This window comes from Notolepis coatsorum (genome assembly GCF_963971535.1).
Source record: "Notolepis coatsorum genome assembly, chromosome: 4".
NCBI classification, from domain to species: domain Eukaryota; kingdom Metazoa; phylum Chordata; class Actinopteri; order Aulopiformes; family Paralepididae; genus Notolepis; species Notolepis coatsorum.
This window is the reverse complement of record NC_140168.1, coordinates 154,663,663-154,685,235: the sequence shown is the minus strand read 5'-3', so window position 1 is coordinate 154,685,235 and position 21,573 is coordinate 154,663,663. Positions and strand designations below refer to the sequence as shown.

Sequence of the window (21,573 nt, the reverse complement as noted above, 5' to 3'; positions counted from 1 at the left end):
GCTTGACCCCGTCTGCCTGCGAGTGTGCCCCCACACCCTTCATGACGTCTGCCAATCGTGTCAGCCTTCTCTGCTTCGGCCCCTCTAGAGGGTCGGGTTTTTTTTGTGGAGGCTGCGACATGGTGCACAGCATACCGAACGCCCCTTCCGCCAGGGTGCTGTTTTCAGCAGACCCCTTAGGCGCCTGTCTAGTCCGCAGTGCTCCAGGCACAGGTCGAGTCCTTTTGACCTGTTGCCTGGATTGAGGGATCAACCTCTTTGGGGGTTGTCTCCCTGGTGCGCTGCCTGGTCCCGCTGTGGGGGTGTAGCCTCTTTGAGTGCTTCAGGGCGGCGTGCTGTAGGGGGGAAGGGCCTGCTCTTGGATGGGCCCGATACGCTGGCGATGTGGGGGGTGGTGTCACTAGTGACCGCCTGATGGGGTCTCGATGCTGCGGCGTCATTGGCCTCACCAGGCCCCCTTTTTCCGGGGGGTCCTGACCCTTCCTGGGGCTGGGTCCTCCTTCGCGCTCCGCTGCTACGGCCTTGCCACGGGGTTGGGTTCTTGACCTTGACCCCGTGATATTAGGGATTGTAACGTCTTCTTCCCGTTTGTTCCCTAGTGGCATGTGGGTTGCGCGCCTGTGTAGTCGTGGGTTCTTCTGTGGGAAGGTAAGTCCCACGATCTGCTCCCCCTGTGCGTTTGAGTTGCTAAACCCTCTTCGCACAGTCAGATCCGATTCCCTCCCGTCCTCCACTAGGGGGGTCCGGGGGCTCAGGTCCTCCCCGGTTCTGATGGTTGTGGGGGGCCTCAGCGGGTACATTTGTCGAGCTTCCGCTCTGCTCAGGTCCTGTGTTCCACTAGAGCGCAGAGCGTAAGCTATACGATATATAACATACGGTTATCCTATAACCATAGCTATATGAGTATAGCGAGCGCTCTGCGCTGACTCAATGAGGACCCCGTGGTCTTCGCCTTCGGTGGTGAAAGACTTGGGAAGGAACTGTTAGTATGGCCACATCCCCGTTTATGTAGAGGAGCGGATGGGGGTGTGGCCAGGCGGATGGGTGTGTACATGTGAAGACATTTATTCAGTATTAGACTGATATAGGATATGTTCCACTAGAGCGCAAAGCGCTCGCTATACTCATATAACTATGGTTATAGGATAACCGTATGTTCACCTCCATAGACCTGAAGGATGCGTACTTTCACATCCCGATCTTCCCTCCTCACAGGAAATTCCTTCGCTTCCTCTTTCAGGGTGTAGCGTACGAATACCAGAGGCTGCCGTTCGGCTATTCTCTGGCCCCTCGCACATTCACCAAGTGCGTAGAGACCGCGCTGGAGCCTCTACGTCAGGGGTCAGGAACCTTTTTGACTGGGAGAGCCATAAAAGCCAAATATTTCTAAATATATTTCATTGAGAGCCATATAGTATTTTTAACGTATAATAAATTAAATATGTCTTACTTTTAATGCGACTTCTGGTGCTGCATGGTTTTGCTGATGGCCTTGTAATCTGGTTCATACGTGCTGAGATTGAGCTTCATGCAGGCGTTGAGGCTTCCATCAGTTAAACGTGAGCGTAGGTTGGTCTTAATGTTCCTCATATGCGAGAATGACTGCCCATATGCATATGTAGAGCCAAACATGGTCAATACGGCAATACTCACGCTGCATTGTGTGGTATGTCACAGGAAGCTCGTTCCAAGTTTTAAGAATCAGCTGGTCTTCAGGTTGAAGATTTTTAATTTCTGTCCACTTGTGTTCCCTCGCCAGCTCTGCTCGCTATATCTTCAGCTACAGATACTATTAGCTGTATCTTCAAAACTAATTTCTGTTTACTTTAAAATGACACAGTATTATTAAGAAATATCACAAGTATAAAAAAAATAAAAAATAAAAAATTCTGGGAGCCATATGCTGTCACCAGAAGAGCCATATATGGCTCGCGAGCCATAGGTTCCCGACCCCTGCTCTACGTCATCAGGGGATACGAGTTATTTTCTATCTCGACGACATTCTGCTCCTCAGCCGGTCGGAGGAGGTCGCCAGGTCTCATACTTTATTTTACCAGGTAGTCACTTGAGATCAAAGATCTCTTTTTCGAGCAAGACCTGACTAGGCTGGTGGTGGAATTCCTCACCAGTCTGGGTTTTGCTGTGAACTGGAAGAAGTACTCCTCTTCCCAGTCAACAGGTGGAGTACTTGGGCTTGGTTCTAAGCTCAAGGCCCATGAGGGCAACCCTCTCAGAGCGACGGCAAGTGGATATTCTCGGCGCGCTCAGGGGGCTCCGTCCTGGCAGCTTAATTATTTAAGGTAACCAACTTGCGTCTAGCCACGCCCCCGCGGCGATGTAGCCGTAATTCCCCCTCTTTTAACATCGACGGTTAGCTCAACTGGTTCGGGGATGAAGGAGCACAGGACCTTGATCCTGATCGCGCCGGACCGGGGCATGGCTGTATGGTTCCCGGTCCTGATCCAGCTCTTGGTAGCCCTGCCGTGGCCTGTTCCTTCGTTACCGCGGGCCCTCTCTCAGGCACACGGATCTCTGTATCTGTTCCCTGTTCTGGGACAGCCACTGAAGGTTTGGCTGCTGAGGGGGTGAGTCTGCAGGGGATGGGTCTTGACCCTTCTGTGGTCGACACCATCCGAAACGCGTGCGCTCCCTCCACTATCGTGGTTTACGCGGGTAAGTGGCGTGCTTTTCAAGAGTGGTGTAAGGTGGGGGGCTGGGATCCGGTGTCCTGCCCCCTGGACGCTGTTCTTTCCTTCCTTCAGTCTATCTTGTGTAGACTGTCGGCCTCGACGGTGAGGGTATACGCCGCAGCTATATCCTCTTGTCATGTGGATTTTGAGGTCGGTACGTTTATTCAGTGCGCGTGCACGTGTGCGAGGACAGTGCAGAGAGTGACGCCGAGCGTCACCATACTAACAGAACTTGGTTATAGTCATAACCTAACGTTATGTCACACAGCCAGTTTGCATCTGACAGTTCAGACAATATTTCTTCAACCCTTTGTTACCTATTCCGCCTGGATCTTTTTTGTATTTTGGGCTGTAAAATTGTCAAAGAATGTCTGAGGAGTAAGTGCTTTTGGCTTTTTTCCTTTGTTACTTCATCAATACCTCAGATGTTCAACATACATGTATGTGTAAGAATGTGTAATAACTAAGGCTGTCAAAGTTAAAGCTTTATTAATGCATTAACCCACAATTATTTTAACGCCGCTATTTTTTAACCCAAGATTAACGTTTTTTATTTTTTTTACCCGAGCTCTTGGGGGGCCACATCAAATGACGTGGCGGGCCACATTTGGCCCGCGGGCCATGAGTTTGACACCTATGGCCTACAGGGAAAAACACATTCACAACAGGCAGCAAAGTTTATTTTCAGCCAAGTATGATAATAAGGTAACTATTAGGATATATATGGTATGGATTACCATACTTAATAACTTATTACTATCTGTGGTAGCTCTAGTCTCCACCTACACAAATTGTTTTTGTGCTGTCCATTGATCATGCACCTTCACGTGGTAGGCACATTAACTGTAGGTCAAACTCCTCAAACAAACACGCCATTGATTTAATTGCCATATAAATCACATACAAAGATCTAACTATTACTCCTCTCTGAACATGAATATAAAACAAGAAGGTGATCTGTGACTGCAACTTGTTCCTGTTTGCGGACGACTCAGCCCTGCTGGTCTCTGACAAGAACAAGTTGCAGGTTGAAAAAACCCTCAGCTCGGAACTAGGCAAAATCTGCATATGGCTCGCTGATAACAAACTATCATTACACATAATAGAGTCCATTCTCTTCGGTTCAAATAACAAACTCAGCAAGACCGACGGCTTCTCAGTTGCAGTGGGTGACAATATTGTCACAAGGAAAGATGAAATTACCTACCTGGGTTCCATCCTAGAGGCAAATCTTTCCTGTGACAAAATGGCATCCAATGTAATAAAAAAAGTCAACCAACGAACTAGATTCTTGTACCGGATCTCCTCTCTGGTAAACAAGAATAGCCTGAAGACTCTGGCAGGAGCACTCATTCAAGGGTACTACGACTATGCGTGCACCTCATGGTACCAAAGCACCTCAAAGGCGCTTAAAACAAAATTACAAACATCACAAAACAAACTGGTCAGACTACTACTTGACCTTACCCCCAGAACCCACCTCACCCCTGCCCGCTTTGACAACCTAGGATGGCTTAGAGTAGACAACAGAGTACAGCAACTTGCAATGGGCCTGGTCTACAAGATACACTATACGACTAATGTACCCATGTACATGTCAAAATACTTCCCAAAGGTCAGTGAATACCACAACCACTACACCAGAGGAAGCTCAACAAATCATGTTAAGCCCAGATTCGGCTCAAACAAGGGACTAAATACGTTTCGCAGTTATGCCACATCAATGTGGAACGCCCTACCCAAAGCTGTAAAGGAATGTGAATCCCTACCCACATTCAAAACCGCTCTTAAAGAGCACCTATGGGAGGCTGCAATTCGAAACTGGCCACTGTAAATGCCCAAAACCCCCACCACCTCCTAATAGACAGTCTCCTCCCCACCGCATGTATATATTCCCTCCCCGCCGTATGTATATCTCTTTCCCACCCACCCACCCCCTCCTAATGTACAGTCCCCTCCCCATCATATGTATATACTCTGTCAGGATCTAGGGGTAACAGTACTGTATATTGAATACCGTTTATGTCACAAATGTATCAGTACTAAATACCTATATGTCCCTATGCCATAAATGTCATGTATGTTGTGTATGTCATAAATGTCTATATGAATTGAAAATGGGGGACCCTGATGGAAACAAGACAAACGTCTTTCTCAGGTCTGCATCCCCTTAACAATTGTGTGTATTGAGCCATACTGTATTGTACCCATTCTGCAATCTGTTAAATAAAGTTGTCATTCATTCATTCATTCATTCATTCATTCATTCATTCATTCATTCATTCATTCATTCATTCATTCATTCATTCATTCATTCATTCATTCATTCATTCATTCATTCATTCATCTATTAACTGTGTAAACCTTATGCAATATTCATCATTGATATTTGAATACTCAAAATCTGTATGAACTGAGTAGTTAGTATCAAATGAAATAAGATGGAACAGCTCATGCATTCATTGAATAAACAACTTTTGCTCATTACCAGTATGGTATTGTTTAAATTGTACAGCTTTTTGCACATCTTTGTCAGGGAATTCCAACAATTCTGGACCTGAATGTACCAGTTAATTGTAATCATCTCTCTCTCCTTATGTCTAGTCAAGTCAGGTTGTGGAGGAGAGAGACAGGGATGAACAGGCTATAGACTACTTTGCCCATCCTGAGCCTGCTATGATGCAGGTGTTTTTACATCACCACCCAAAACAAGATTCAGCCAAGAGCGAGGGAGTAGCCTACACTGGTCCACTTGTCCATGGCACTTACTACCCAGCTTTGTAGTGGGTTGGGGGAATAGTACAGTAGGTACGCATATTTAAGGGGACCGCAAGGATGGTGTACTGGTGGGTGGTGTCCGACCGATTATAGTGGGCCGGTCTGGGCCAAAAAAATAAATGGCCCTCCCTAATTTCTAAACCCTGGTTACGACATTGCTGTTTCCAGCCGGTCCACCTCGCAAAATTGCAACGTATTTCCCCATTGCCCATTTCTAAATCGTCTCATTTAAAACAAATAAAGCATGAACATTTGCATGGTGTACCTTTCTCTGCTTATTCATCCACAATCTATAGCTCAACATGAAAATATTTGCAATTAATCGAAAAATTCGATTCGAATCGAATCGAATTTTATTTCAACCAAAAATGCTTAAACAATAATGTTAGTGATAGAAGGCAATTATTGTGCAAAAATGGAAAGCTTTTACGGGTGGACCTTGCGGGCGGTCCAAAGTGACGTCAGACTACACCTCCCTATTGTACCTGTGTGGCAGAAGGCTCCAGTGTAGGCAGACAGGCCACAGTCACAGGAGAAGCCGTTGGATCTCTCCACACAGCGGCCCTGGTTCTGGCAGAGTGGGCCGTAGCTGCTGCAGTGGCCCGGGCAGCCGGGCTGGACCCCGGGAGTGATCTGAGCCCTCCGCTCCAGGTCCAGGGTGACACCGTTCAGCTGCAGCCAGCGAATACAACCCAGGAAGCCCTTCTGTCTGGAGGCTGTTCCTCCTGATAACATAACATACAGAATACACAACCATCAGGCATGTCTCTCTAAATCATAGGTGTCAAACTCACGGCCCGCTGGCCAAATCCGGCCCGCCACGTCATTTGATGTGGCCCCCCAAGTGCTCAGGTAAAAAAAAAAAAAAAATAAAAAAAATGTACATTAATATTGGGTTAAAAAATAGCAGTGTTAAAATAATTGTGGGTTAATGCGTTAATAAAGCTTTAACTTTGACAGCCTTAGTTATTACACATTCTTACACATACATGTATGTTGAACATCTGAGGTAACAAAGGAAAAAAGCCAAAAGCACTTACTCCTCAGACATTCTTTGACAATTTTACAGCCCAAAATACAAAAAAGATCCAGGCGGAATAGGTAACAAAGGGTTGAAGAAATATTGTCTGAAATGTCAGATGCAAACTGGCTGTGTGACATAACCGAGCATCTCGCTCAATTGAATAAGAAGCTGTAGGGACGCAAACAAGTCCCACCCAAAACTTGACCAATATAGTTGTGAACTGAGACAACCCTTATTTTGTTATTTTTGAGTACAGTTACAGTTGTGTGTTCAAGCAGACACATAATAGCAATTTCATTACGAATTGAAAATGGGGGACCCTGATGTAAACAAGTCGAAAGTCTTTCTCTGGTCTGCATCCCCTTAACAATTGTGTGTATTGAGCTGTACTGTACTGTACCCATTCTGCAATCTGTTAATTAAAGTTAATTAAACTATCTTCCATTAGTTGGATGTATGGCCTCTGCAAGGTTGTGTGCAGCCATTTGTTTTTGTAACATCTGCTACATCTGTCCCACATGTTCTTTGCAGCTCACAGTTGTTAGTTCTGCCCCTCTTGACTGTGACAAAAAGGTTTTGAACAAACTTAATGTCATAGCTTGTATTTGATGATATTCTTCTTTGTTATTTACTTGAATGGTTTGATCATTGATTGGTGGAGTAATATGGGGTTCTGATAAACTAAAATTATTTGTTAAAATAACATAAGCTAACATATATTTTTACATTTATGCAAATTAATATGCAATATGTATAACTTGAATAAGTAATAAATACAGAAACACCATGTTTAACAATATGTAAATGTGTAGCTACATTTATTTTACATTACATTAACATTTATACGGTCTTTGGCCCTTTGAGGGCAACCATAATGCTGATGTGGCCCTCTGTGAAAATGAGTTTGACACCCCTGCTCTAAATGATACAACCCAGGAAGCCCTTCTGTCTGGAGGCTGTTCCTCCTGGTGACATAACATACAAGATACACAACCATCAGGCATGTCTCTCTATATGATACAACCCAGGAAGCCCTTCTGTCTGGATGCCGTCTCCTGACTGTATAAAAAATAGGAGCCATCTTACACACAAACATGTTTTCTCTTCTTCTCTGTGTCGATTCTCCATGCTTTTTCACACACACACACACACACACACACACACACACACACACACACACACACACACACACACACACACACACACACACACACTAAAACACACTACTCTCCAGTATGACTAATAATCCAGCACTTAATCCTACATTCCCTCAAACCAAAGCAGGCAAAGTGACCGTTTGAGTCATTCAGCCTGTCCTCTGTTGCCTTACCAGTCAAATACCATTATTTCTACTGTAGTAATGTGGTGATGACTACAGTAACATTGGTTCTACCATAACCTCTATTACTACTAGTTATACTGTAGTGTTACTAGTTACAATATGGTTAATTTGACCTCTGTGTGTGTTGGGTAATATGAAATGACATCCGCAATATAAACAGGCAGAAAGATCCTGCTAATACTGAATGGGTCTCTTCCATTGCTTCTCCACAGACACTTTGATAGAGTAAATGTTACATGAGGTTCATGTAGCGAAGTTGTCAGGAAATAAACAGAGTGAATGTACTAGCAGAATTGATAAGACTGATATGAGATCAGAAATAAACAGAGTGAATGTACCTGTTACAAAGGGTCAGATTAAACCGAATATATATATTTATTGCTTGAGATCCCATGTATAATATTTGTATATCGTCTGATGTCCCTTGTATATTCTTTGTACATATACCGGAATATCCCTTTACCTAGGTACAGGCCAGACCATAATATTCGTTCTCCTATTGGACAGCGACCCCCCTAGGCGCCAACGGCCATACCCCCAATGTCTAGTTCAAAGCCACCGCTAAGACATGTCTCAACATGCCCAGGTTTGCGCAGTAATACGAGACAGAACTGAGGTTGGCACTAGATTATTCACCTTACGTATAAATACGTCGCAGGTGGATACAGCAGTTAGTTAACCCAACAAGTTGAAGCCTTCATCACGAGTCAACGACAAAGTGAAGTGAGCAACCTTGCGTCTAAATAGAGCACTTAGAACCGCGTGCGAATAGGATAGTAAAAGTGTCAGAGCTTAGTGAAATAACGTCAAGTTCGACCTAGTTAATGTGAAGTACCGTGCACAGGAGAATCTACACCGGTGAATGCAGAGCCTTTTCCGGCTGGATTGTATTGCTTTTGGTACTGTGGCTGCTGGAGCAGAGAACCGTCTACCCCACTGCTGTGGGGGATCTACCCGTGAGGAGCATCACTCGAGCCCGTCTCTAGGAAGAGGCTGGCTGGCTTTCATCTATGCTGTCGCGCATACTTGGATTATAGCTGCTGCTTTTGTCTGCCGATCGAGGGGAGTATATGTACCGCCTCCCGAGCTTATTGATTCCTCGTTGATCCAGACTTTTGCATTCGAACATTCCTCTCCCCTGCTGGCTTACAACCGGAGGGAACCCCCTTAGTATCTCCAGCTGACCTACGAGTGTGCCTTATATAATTCTTATGCTACAGGTGGTATTAATTATCCCCATCGTAATATGCTCATGGACTTACGCTCTTGACCTATTTATGTATGTTCTTCGCCATATAAGCGCGACTCATAATTCTCAATACTGTAATCTACTATTGCTGCTCTTCTAATAAATATTCTAAACAGGACTTTCTTTGTTAAGCTGTATTCTTGTGTGGGTGTTCACCATATATACCGTGTACTGTATGGCCAGTAATTAAAGTACATAACTAAGTAGTGGTTTAATAATACCATACTCTCAATACAGTCAGGGAATTGTACCGCTCAGTTACAGTACCAGTAGTATTGATAAGACTGATATGAGATCAGAAATAAACAGAGTGAATGTACCAGTAGTATTGATAAGACTGATATGAGATCAGAAATAAACAGAGTGAATGTACCAGTAGTATTGATAAGACTGATATGAGATCAGAAATAAACAGAGTGAATGTACCAGTAGTATTGATAAGACTGATATGAGATCAGAAATAAACAGAGTGCATGTACCAGCAGTATTGATAAGACTGATCTAAATCAGGCGGTTGGGTGGCACAGCGGAGAGTGTGCTCGTCACCAATGCAAGAGACTCCGGTATCAAATCCCAGTCTCAGCATTGCCTTCGACTTGGGCCGGCCGTCGTACTGGCTCATTTGGCAGAGTCAGCGGGTGGAAAGTGAGATGAGTGGGGATTGGACGTTGTGGACAGCGACTCCTACAGGTTGGTTGGGTGACGCCTGCACAGCAGAGACAGGAAGTATCGGGGGCAGCGTGAGCCTCCCATGCGTTACTCCTCGCCACTGAGAGTCCGCGCTGTCTGGTGAAAAGATGCGACAGGCTGCCTCCTTGTGTACCGGAGGGGACACGTGATGCAAGGCTTCTATCCTCACTACAACCGACCAGTGGGGGGCATAGTCTAGCAACGTTCAAGACAGGGGAGGGGAGAATTGGCAATACGAAATTGGGATGGGAGAAAAGTAGAAAATGGGGAGAAAAAGTGGATAAAAAAAAAGGCTGATCTAAATCTCGAGTCCGAGTTGAGTCTCGAGTCTCCAGTGTCTCAGATTCAGACAACTTTATTGATCCCGCGTGGGGCAATTCATATTTGCAGCTTCACCAACAAGCAACAAAGACAAACAAACAACAAAACATCTCAACGACAGCACGGCAAATAAAAAGAGAAACACTCCATGTGATACACAATCCAGCAGTAAAAGTAAAAGTAAAAACAGACAACCAAGTGCAAAAGGCTACTTAAAATGACTACCGTCTGTGTTTAAAAGTCTGATAGCCGAGAGAACAAAAGATTTGGCGTAGCGGTTGGTCCTACTTGGTGGGACGGCGGCCAGAAGGCAACAGTGAAAACCGCTGAGACAGAGCATGGAGGGGTTGATTAATGATGCTCGTCCCCTTCTTGACCACCTGGTCCGTCCAGAGAGAACATAGGTCTCTCTGTTTTACTCCAATTATTTTGGAGCACACTTTCACTATGTACTGTAGGCTGTTCCTATCTTTAATGGACAGGCCACTGAACCATCAGATAAAAGAAAAAGTTAGGAGGCTTTCAATAAAAGAACTATAAAAAGTGCTCAGGATCTTCGCACTAACATTAAAAGAGTTCAGCTTTCTCAGCAGGTAGATCCTCTGTTGACCTTTTTTAACAATAGAGTCCGAGTCAAATAGAGTGTTTGAGTCCGAGTCCAAGACAGAGTCACCAAAGAAGAGCCCGAGTCGAGTCGGAGTCGAGTCCCCATTACCCTAGTCCGAGTCCGAGTCCAAGTCATCAAGGTTGAGTCCACTCCACTCTGGCAGTCAAAGAGCTGACATACAAATTGGGGCAGAGGTGGCCTAAAGGTTAGAGAAGCAGGTTTGTGACCGGAAGGTCGCTGGTTTGATCCCCCAGGAAAAATCTGGGCTGGGGAAGTGAATTCATAACTCTCTCCCATCACCTTAACAACTACCGCTGAAGTGCCCTTGAGCAAGGCACTTAACCCCCAACTGCTCCAGTGGAGTTGCTCAGTGGCCAATGGTGTCAACTGTGGTTGTACTGGGCAGCTCCCAGGTGTGAATGGAACTGTGTGAATGTGAAGCAGGGCGTTCCTGAAAAAGAGCATCTGTGCTCAGCGAACCTACCCTGGCTAAATAAAGGTTAACATTTTTTATAATAATAAAAAATACAAAAAGGTCTACATTAAACATAAATGACACAGCGGTCACCGTTTCAAAGGGAGTTAATTTACTTTGTGACACAATAGCCAAACAAGTGCACTAACCATCAATATCTTATAAAATGATTAGGGGCTATTACAAAAATCATTTAAAATAATCAAGTCTGAGTCCTCATCTGCACCTTCCGAGTCCGAATGCAGTCAATGCTCGAGTCCAAGTCCGAGTCATCAGTGCTCAAGTCCAAGTCAAGTCACAAGTCCTGAGAGTACTACAACAGTGCCATGAACATACTCGTATTCAGCAGGCTACTGCATTATAATGTGCACAGATAAGACACTGCACACACGATAAACTCTCCCCCTTGGACACACAAACACCACATGATCCACGCCACCAGTGTTCCCCCGGCGCACGCTTATCTATCGACTGTTGTTTAGAGTTTAGAAAGTGTCGACTCAGCGCCTCCGTTTCCAATACGGCTCAGTGTGGCTGACGGCACTTAGTCGATAGCAGCCTGGCGTCAGCGCCGTGGGAGGTGCTGCTACTGTCTCACTGAGGATTAGAGGCTGCTTCACAACCCTCCTGTAGTGCTGTGGAATGGTTAACACAGGAAGAAGGATGAGGGAGGAACTGTAGACACAGGAGGCGCTGGCGTGATGCAACCCAAGGCTAGCACTCTGAAATTCAAAGCACCTAGTCCTAAACAGAAGCGTTTTTAGGGTTAGAAAACATTGGGGGCTTCAGCTGGGGGGTGGGGGGGGTGGAGGGGGGTTCCCCCCCCCCCCCTTTTTTTTTCACAGAAATATGCAATTTTAGAGTAATTAGAGATGAATACTGAAGAACTAGAATCATTAGAGGTTCTCAAAGTGAGGTCCATGTCCATGAGAGGGATCTGGGCAGTCCCCATAGAAAATTCAAAGTTAACAGGACCAAATCATCAGTTTCTTATTTATTTATTTAACCTTTATTTAGCCAGATAAAACATTGATCTGGTCCAAGAGGCCCCAACAGGAGTACAAATATACTTATGTGTTAAGAATCATACACATAAGCAAATAAACAAACAAACAAACATATGCACAGCCTATGTACAAAAGAAATAAACAGTTAATCTCATTGATTTGGGTATATGTAGATAAATAAATAATATTTTCATCAGTCTACAGCATTGGTCTTGTGTAGTGTTTGGTGAATTTATTGTATATTTGCACATTCTCTGCATACTTCACTTACAGTACTCTAATCACTGAGAAGTAGAATTGCTAAATGTGTTTTAGGTTAAGCACAGCAGTGTGTGTAACTGGTTCCAACAGAATTAAGTCATATGAAACGTGTGTTTCATATGGTAACAAAATGTAGTTTTTATAAATTAGTGTATGGTTTTGACAAGGATCTGAAGTGTTCTGATAATTGTGTGTGTGGTTGTGCTAATTGTGTGCTTTGAAACACTGTGCCCCGTTTTCAAAATCATGCTTAAGCAATCGAAAAAAAACTGTATTGTGTGTTTCATTATATACATATGTTTTATGTCTTCTCATAAAAAAATTATTAGATTTTTGGGACTTTTCCTGCCTTTGGTCCGCTTTGCATTCACTTCTCAAATGAACCGCAGCAGGGTTCACTTGCAAGAGTGAATGAGCTTTCACACCACCCCAAACCAACCGGACTATCCGAGGAAATTAACCAGGGTTCGATTAAAGCTTATTATAGTTTATCACAGTATCATGAGCATGTCTTTGTCAGTGGACACTGGACATGGGTATGGATGGCTCCAGGTGCTGCTGCGTTAAAGTGCACATCTTCAATACCTATCTGTACTATTTAAAAGCACAGTGCAGGACACACTCAAAGGTTATCGCACCTCAGAGATGGCAGTGGACATGTATGACAGGACAAAGGCCATATGTAATGGCCTTTGGATTGAGGAACATACTACCAGCCAAAGGAGGAAGCAGAAAAGGATGGACGAGTATGTAGTTGAGTCATCTTGTGGCACAAGCTCAGACCTCAGCTCAGGAGATCAGCTGATACAGAGACTGTTCTATCCAGCCGTCGACAGAATGCTGCAAGAGCTTGAAAGCAGGTTCTCATGAGTTGGATAACAACTTATTGATTTGATTTGATTTGATTTCTCTTAGTGGAATTGCTGCAACCCCTCGCCACACATTACAATATCCAACTATTGCCAGAGGAGATCACAGTTGCAAAGTGTTTCCTGGTCAGGACAGGCAGAGATGCAGTCCCTACTATCCAAAGTGTCTTTTCCCTCCTGGATGATAATAATAATAATAATAATAATAATAATAATAATAATAATAATAATAATAATAATAATAATAATAATAATAATAATAATAATAATAATAATAATAATAATAATAATAATAATAATAATAATAATGCATTTGATTTATAAGGCGCCTTTCAGGACACTAAAAAAAAGTCCACAAATCGGTGAATGAAAGAATTATAGGATCAAATGAAAACTACTTACTAAAAATGGATGTTTAAAAGTACTAAAAACCAACAAAAAATACCAAACACTAACAAACATTCAGCACAGACAATGGGGATGCTGACATCTTTTATTTCATTTTTTTTAAGCTTCGGGGCTAGGAGAAAAACATCCGGGGCTAAAGCCCCGGAGGCCCAGGCCTAACGACGCCACTGGTCCTAAGTAATCAAATATTTTCATATTAATAAGTGTAAATTGATATAATTTAAATAACAGCGATACTGTTCCTGTTCTAAACGCTGGGTGCCGGGTAGGACATTTCACGTGAAACTCATCCGACGCACATTAAGTGATGAAGGGTTTTACTGTACGTCACCAGTGGCAACAGCCATTTGCTTGGATGGAATAGAAGTCACACCCTCTAGTTGTTGTCCGGCAGCGTGGCTACATGAGTAGAGCTCCGGACTCATGATCGGAAGATCACCGGTTCAAGCCCCGGTCAAGGCTGCTGTCGGAAAGTGGTGTTGTTGTCTAGTAGGGAGCACTCTGTCCTCTGGACTTGTCAGTAACAATGCCCCTGTTACGGTGATAGGGACACCGTACAGCAGCAAGTGCCGTCCTTCGGATGAGACGTCCAGACTGAATTCAGTTGTTAAAGAACCCAGGACGCCTATCGTAAAGAGTAGGGGGTTCCCCGACGTTCCTGGCCAAATACCCAATCAGGTATCTGACATCAAGGCCACCTAATCATCCCTTCCCCTTAATGAACTGATATCAATCCCTGTCTCCCGAGCCGTTCAGCCATTGTGTAGTGTGATGTGTGCCTGGTGCCAGTGTATGGCAGCCATGAGCCTGCGTAGCCCAAGGTTGGGTGCTACCAGTGGTGGTGAGGGAGGCCATTTCCACCCTACATTGTGGGGAGCGCTTTGAGTGTCTAGAAAAGCACTATATAAATGCAATTAATTAATTAGTTAATTAATTAGTTGCCATAGCCACTGTACAAAATGCCCAAGGACTGGGCAGACATAAGGACTATGGGGTGCTGTGCTGCTGTTCTGCTGTTCTGCAGCGGGACGCCTCTCAGTCAGACATAAAGGCTGTGGGGGGCTGCTCTGCTGTTCTGCAGCAGGACGCCTCAGACATGTCTAGACATGTCTGTCGATAGCCAGCATCCATATATACTAGTGGGCTTAGAGATTCCTTCAGTTCATGTGTGCGTCCCTGATCACAAGTAAGTGTTAAATATGTGTATGATGAGGACGCTTAGTTATTGTTGGTGATTTATATGGTTATGGCCTATACTAATGTTATAATTCTACCAGCTGTTTAGGAAGCAATTTACCAGTATGTTTATAGTGATAATCTAGCCTATTGGGTATAATCTATGTTGTTGAGTATAGTATCTAGTATCTGTTTAGCACAGTTTATCCCTGTAACTAGTATAGGTAAAGCACTGCTTATCCCCATTGGTAATTCCACTCGTGAGGTTTATGTTACTTATAGCAACAGTATATTGTATAGTATATAACAGACTGATTAATGAGTACTAGTAACGCTGATGTCTTTGTTTCCTCCCCATTTAGAACCACACACACACACACACACACACACACACTCTCACAAATAGAAGTAGAAATCGCCTGTGCATCATCTGTCTGACCATTGATAATAAAACTCATCAAAGAACGTTCCTGCCTCCCGTGTCCTGACTAGACACCCCGTGTTGTTGACTACCTTTCCTAACCACAAGAGCTTCAATACAAATGGTCCTTCGAACCGGATAGAGTCAACGATATGGCAACCAGTCAAGGAGGGATGAGCCTCCCCGCTTCACCATCCGTGCGCCCCAGACGCACCGTGCAGCGCCCGAGATGGCTAGACGATTACCTAGTGGACAGTACACGCCAGCGTGACACAGAGCAGCTGCGCAGGCATGAAGAGGATAAAGCACAGCTCAGTCCCGCTAGAGGCACATCCCCCATGCCACCAATGCAGAATGTGCACGAAACAATAATGCACCACGTTCTGGAGACTGCGCGGCAACAGAGTGAGACGGCTCAGAAGCAAACCGAGCTTTTGGAGCTTGTTCTGCAGCACCATTCCTCCCGATCCTCAGCTCAGTCATCAAGGAGGTCATCACGGCATCAGACTCCAGTTCGCCAACTCCACCCAGAAAGAGTAGGTGAAACGCAGGTCTCCCCTGCCCGTGCACCTCACTACTCCCCAGCCGAGGATCACCCAAGTATAGCTGCAGTGGAGCTTGTTCTGCAGCACCATTCCTCCCGACCCTCAGCTCAGTCGTCAAGGAGGTCATCACGGCAACAGACTCCAGCCCGCCAACTCCACCCAGAAAGAGTAGGCAAACCGCAGTTCTCCCCTGCCCGTGCACCTCACTATTCCCCAGACGAGGATCACCTAAGTATGGCTGCAGAACTAACCGACCAGCTAGAAGATTTGAGTACCCATGAGCCAGAGTGGACACTTCCCCCACCTCTCAGCCGAGCCACTCACCCCCTCCAACGTGCAATCGAAGTACCCCACGGCCTTCAGGCTTGCAAGCAGGAGAACCAACATAACCAAGGCTCCTCTCGTCAGCCCAGCCAGCCCAATAGGCCAACCCAGAACCTGCCGCAATCAGAGGGCCTGGCAAGAAGCGGACCCTCATACTGGCCACCGACCTCCTACCCGAACCCACGAAGCACATCCAATGTGGCTCCGCCTAGCCGCAAGTACGAGGAAAGGAATGAGCCTCAGCAGAGTTACCCGCCACCAACCTGGGCGACACCTCAGGTCATGCAGCAACCCATGCATCAGCACCTGCCTCAGTCTGCACACCAGTCAGCACACCAACCTCCGTATGTGCCCTACCTCGCCTACCAAGGGAACCCAGTCATAGCGAGACCATATCCCTCCACAGTATACCAGCATGCACCCCCCAATATAGAAGGTCCAACATTCCCGGACTTTAACAAGGAGGATAGAGCCCAATACGTGGAACTACGCCTTTCCCTCAGTACACTCCTCAATCCTTCTCATTCCGAGCACTACAAGTATGCCATTCTGCTGAAGCATATAAAGGTGCCGCGTGCCCACCGCCTGGTGCTGGCTTACGCAGAGTCAAGTATGCCCTACTCTGAAGCTCTGAGGGCACTGGACGAGCGATACGGACGCCCATACCAGTTCGCTCTGAAGGAGATAGAGGACATGGAACGCTTACCACCCATTCGAGACGATAGAGCCCTCGACGAATTTGCCATCAGAGTGCAGTCGCTGGTCGGGATGCTGAGGTCCCTTCAAGGCGAAGGTCACGAGGAACTCCATTGTGGCTCAAACGTGAAGCGCCTCCTCAACAGGCTCCCCAAACACCAACAAGAGAGGTTCCGTCGTCAACAGTACAGGGAGAACCCAGACAAGACGAAGCTGTCCCTCACCGACTTCGCAGAGTGGCTGAGGGTAGAAGTCAGATGCCTGGACATTGAGCCCTCCCTTCATGCTCACAGTGAGAATGACAGGAGAGACCCCAAGTATCAGCCCAAGATAAAGGTCACTACGGTGATGCATGGTACAGACAACCCCCAAGATCCTCCACCCGAAAGGCCCTCCAAGGTATATCAACCTGTCCAGACCCAAGGGAAGGGTAAGATATACTGCCCCTACTGCGAGTCAGAACACTACCTCAGCCAATGCGAACGCTTCGCTAAGCTGACCAGAGGGGAGATAGTGGACTGGATCAAAGCCAAGAGAAGGTGTTGGAGATGCGGTCGTCCTCACCTAGCCTCTGCCTGCGACCTGAAGAAGCCGTGTCGACTCTGTAAGTCCAAACACCTCTCCGTCCTGCATGAGGTTAACCAGAGGAGTGGGAACGAGCCCACCATCACCTCAACAGCAGAGACTCACTACCTGGATCAGCCAAACGGATACAACCGAGTGCTCCTGAAGATCGTCAGAGTCAACCTGCACTACATGGACAGAGTCTTCAACACCTACGCAGTGCTGGATGATGGCTCAGAGAGAACCATCCTGCTCGCTTCAGCAGCACGCCACCTGGGAATACAGGGTCAAGCGGAAGACTTGACCCTTCGCACTATCCGCCAAGACGTCAAGACCCTGTCAGGCTCACGTGTCTCCTTCGCCATTGCCCCAGTATCCGAACCAAGGAAAAGGTTCCCTATTCAAGGTGCCTTCACCGGTGAACAGCTAGGTCTGTCTCAGTACAGCTACCCAGTCACCCAGCTCCAGGAGAAGTATCGCCATCTGCGAGGCTTGGTGATTCCACCAATCGACGGAGCTCAGCCAACCCTCCTGATTGGATCTGATCACGCCAACCTGATCGTACCGATCGAGCCGGTGCATCTGGGCCCCCACGGTGGCCCTGCGGCAGTCAAGACTAACCTCGGCTGGACACTCCAAGGCCCAGCAAAGTACATGCAGCAACAGCTTCAGACCACACAGTGCTTCTTCACTGCTGCTTCCTCCCCGGCTGCCGAGCTATTCAGCCAAGTCGAACGGCTGTGGCAGCTGGATACACTGCCTTTCAAGAGCGAGAGGTTAGTGAACAGATCCAAACAGGACAAGTACTCAGCGGAGCTGTTGGAGGCCGAGACCACCCGTGTAGAGGTCAACGGAGTGCAGCGGTATGCCACCCCCCTCCTGCGAGTCCAAACCATGCCCAAGCTGCAAGTTTCAAATGAAGTTGTAATGAAGAACCTGCGGAACACAGAGAAGACAGACGAACCACCATCAGTGTACCAGTGGGAGGTCCTGCCCTTCGGGACAACATGCAGCCCCTGCTGTGCAACCTTTGCCCTCCAGAAACATGTCATCGAGTCTAGCCAACCAGCAGAGGATGTCCGCCACAGTGTAGAACAGTGTTTCTATGTGGATAACTGTCTGCAGAGTCTGCCCACCAAAGAAGAGGCAAGCAGCCTCGTGAACAAGCTGAGAGCCCTCCTAGCCACAGGCGGCTTCGAGATCCGCCAGTGGGCCAGCAACCAGCCAGAGGTGATCGGCAACCTGCCCAAAGAGGCCAAGGCAGATAGCAGTGAGAGATGGGTCTCCCAGACCCACGGGGAAGCTCAAGAAATGACACTAGGACTCAGTTGGCACTTCATGGAGGACACGCTCCACTACAGACATCGCCCGGTTGCCCCAAGCCAGACGACTATGAGAAATATCTACAAGATACTAGCAAGCCAGTACGACCCCCTAGGTCGCATCCTGCCCTTCATCACAAGGGCCAAAGTTCTGGCCCAGAAACTGTGGGACACAGACCGCGACTGGGATGACCCACACTTACCTGCCGATCTCCTGCAACCCTGGACCACATGGGAAGAAGAGCTCCCACAGCTCCCAACAGTCAGCCCCTCACGGTGCTACTTCCTCATGGGGCGGCCCGACTCCTCACTCCCTCCAGTGGTGTACCCTGAATCCGAAATCCTCAGCCGGAGAAGATGGCGACACAGTCAGGTGTTAGCCGACCAGTTTTGGACCCACTTCCTGCATAACTACTTACCCTCCTTGCAGTCCAGGCAGAAATGGGTGAAGGACACAGAGAACCTCACTGTCGGCACGGTGGTGATGGTGATTGACCAGAGGCTACCTAGAGCACTGTGGCCTGTAGGACGGGTCACGAAGACCATCAGGAGTGCCGACGGGAAGGTGCGGTCTGCAGAGGTGCAGGTGGACGATAGGACCTACACCAGACCAGTGGCCAAGCCTATTGAGTTACCAGCCATCCCAGAGGACGCCCCGACAACGACTCCGGAAGACAATTGAGCCTTTCCATGAACTAATCCACACCGTGGATTAGGGGGCGGCTGTACAAAAGGCCCAAGGACTGGGCAGACATAAGGACTATGGGGTGCTGTGCTGCTGTTCTGCTGTTCTGCAGCGGGACGCCTCTCAGTCAGACATAAAGGCTGTGGGGGGCTGCTCTGCTGTTCTGCAGCAGGACGCCTCAGACATGTCTAGACATGTCTGTCGATAGCCAGCATCCATATATACTAGTGGGCTTAGAGATTCCTTCAGTTCATGTGTGCGTCCCTGATCACAAGTAAGTGTTAAATATGTGTATGATGAGGACGCTTAGTTATTGTTGGTGATTTATATGGTTAAGGCCTATACTAATGTTATAATTCTACCAGCTGTTTAGGAAGCAATTTACCAGTATGTTTATAGTGATAATCTAGCCTATTGGGTATAATCTATGTTGTTGAGTATAGTATCTAGTATCTGTTTAGCACAGTTTATCCCTGTAACTAGTATAGGTAAAGCACTGCTTATCCCCATTGGTAATTCCACTCGTGAGGTTTATGTTACTTGTAGCAACAGTATATTGTATAGTATATAACAGACTGATTAATGAGTACTAGTAACGCTGATGTCTTTGTTTCCTCCCCATTTAGAACCACACACACACACACACACACACACACACTCTCACAAATAGAAGTAGAAATCGCCTGTGCATCATCTGTCTGACCATTGATAATAAAACTCATCAAAGAACGTTCCTGCCTCCCGTGTCCTGACTAGACACCCCGTGTTGTTGACTACCTTTCCTAACCACAAGAGCTTCAATACAGCCACCGTACAAGAAATCCAAGGAATAAGAAACAGATGAAACATTAAGAGGAAAGAAAGCATTACTGAAAAGGACAACGATCATCTTTGGGCCAGAAATAGGTTGAACATCGGCACTCAAGCCCGGATTAACCAACGGGCCGTTGGGGCCGCGGCCCGTGGGCCACGAGTTCCCCCTAGTGACGAGGGGGCCTCCACTACACTAGTAAAAATAATTAAAGAAATACGAAAAAAATATATATATAATCAGATCCAGCGTTTACTTTCACAGCGTCTATAGTGACTTACTAGTAGCATCTCATCTCTATCTATTTTTATTAAATTTTTTGTATTGCAAATAAAAATATGATTGATTGTGTTTGATAATGAGGGGGTGAGTCCTGTGTCACCTGCCGAGACACGCTGTGGAGTGTGGGCGTGTTTGGTTTACCTGCAGTCTAAACTGTCATGGCAGCGCCCACTAGTTGAGTTTTTACACATGGATATTTGATATTCTCACTATTTTTCTTTTGTTGAGCACAAAGAAAATAACGTTTTAGTTTTAAATTGTGTCTTGGCTCAAAGATCCTATCACTTTGTTTGAAACAATCTGACAGCATCCAATCAATTTGTGCGAGAGAAGCAGTAACGTTACAATTCAGAACAACGGATCCAGTGGGAAATGATACCAAAGATTGCTTCGTTTGCTTATAAAAACGATGTGGTGGTCAACAAAAAACTAATTGCAGTACGCAAAACGTGCGGGTCGAAATCACAGATGAAGACGCAACAACTTCCAACTTCGTTCAACATTTTGCTGCACAAAGAACAGTAAGTAACTTGGCTTGCTACTGTAGCTACAGTTGTTAAAGCCATCGATACAGTCAGTGTGGTAACGTTATCATTACATCCAAGATTGATACATGGCTGGCTAGGCAGTTGGTAGTCATAGTCTTGTCTTATAAAATAAATAAACAATCAGCAATGTCTCGCTTGATGAATGGCCAGCAGTAGCCTAAAAGTACTGCTGTTCCTTAAAAATATCTATTGATTGAAAATTGTATTAATAGATTGCAGAATGGGTACACTACAGTGTGGCGCAATACAAACAATTGTTATGGGGATGCAGACCAGAAAAATACTTTTGTCTTGTTTATATCAGGGTCCCCCATTTTCAATTCATCATGACACTTATGACATGTGTAACATGACATACAGCTATACAGTACTGTTTTATGATACATTTATGACATACAAGACATACAAGTATACAGTACTGTATAAGAGACATAGATCATGAGAAACAGAAATATATACATTGGAAGGGGAAGAAACT

At 46.0% G+C, this 21,573-nt stretch overlaps 1 protein-coding gene across 1 annotated transcript in view; it reads right to left on the bottom strand.

Annotated features, from left to right (window-relative positions):
* Window positions 1–21,573, bottom strand: part of cntnap3 (contactin associated protein family member 3) — a gene marked incomplete at both ends in the record, with an annotated part of 430,462 nt that overhangs the window by 94,963 nt on the left and 313,926 nt on the right. The window contains one exon of the mRNA XM_084312145.1: window positions 5,954–6,193. Within this exon, the coding sequence (XP_084168271.1) occupies window positions 5,954–6,193 (240 nt within the window). The remainder of the gene's footprint in view (window positions 1–5,953; window positions 6,194–21,573) is intronic.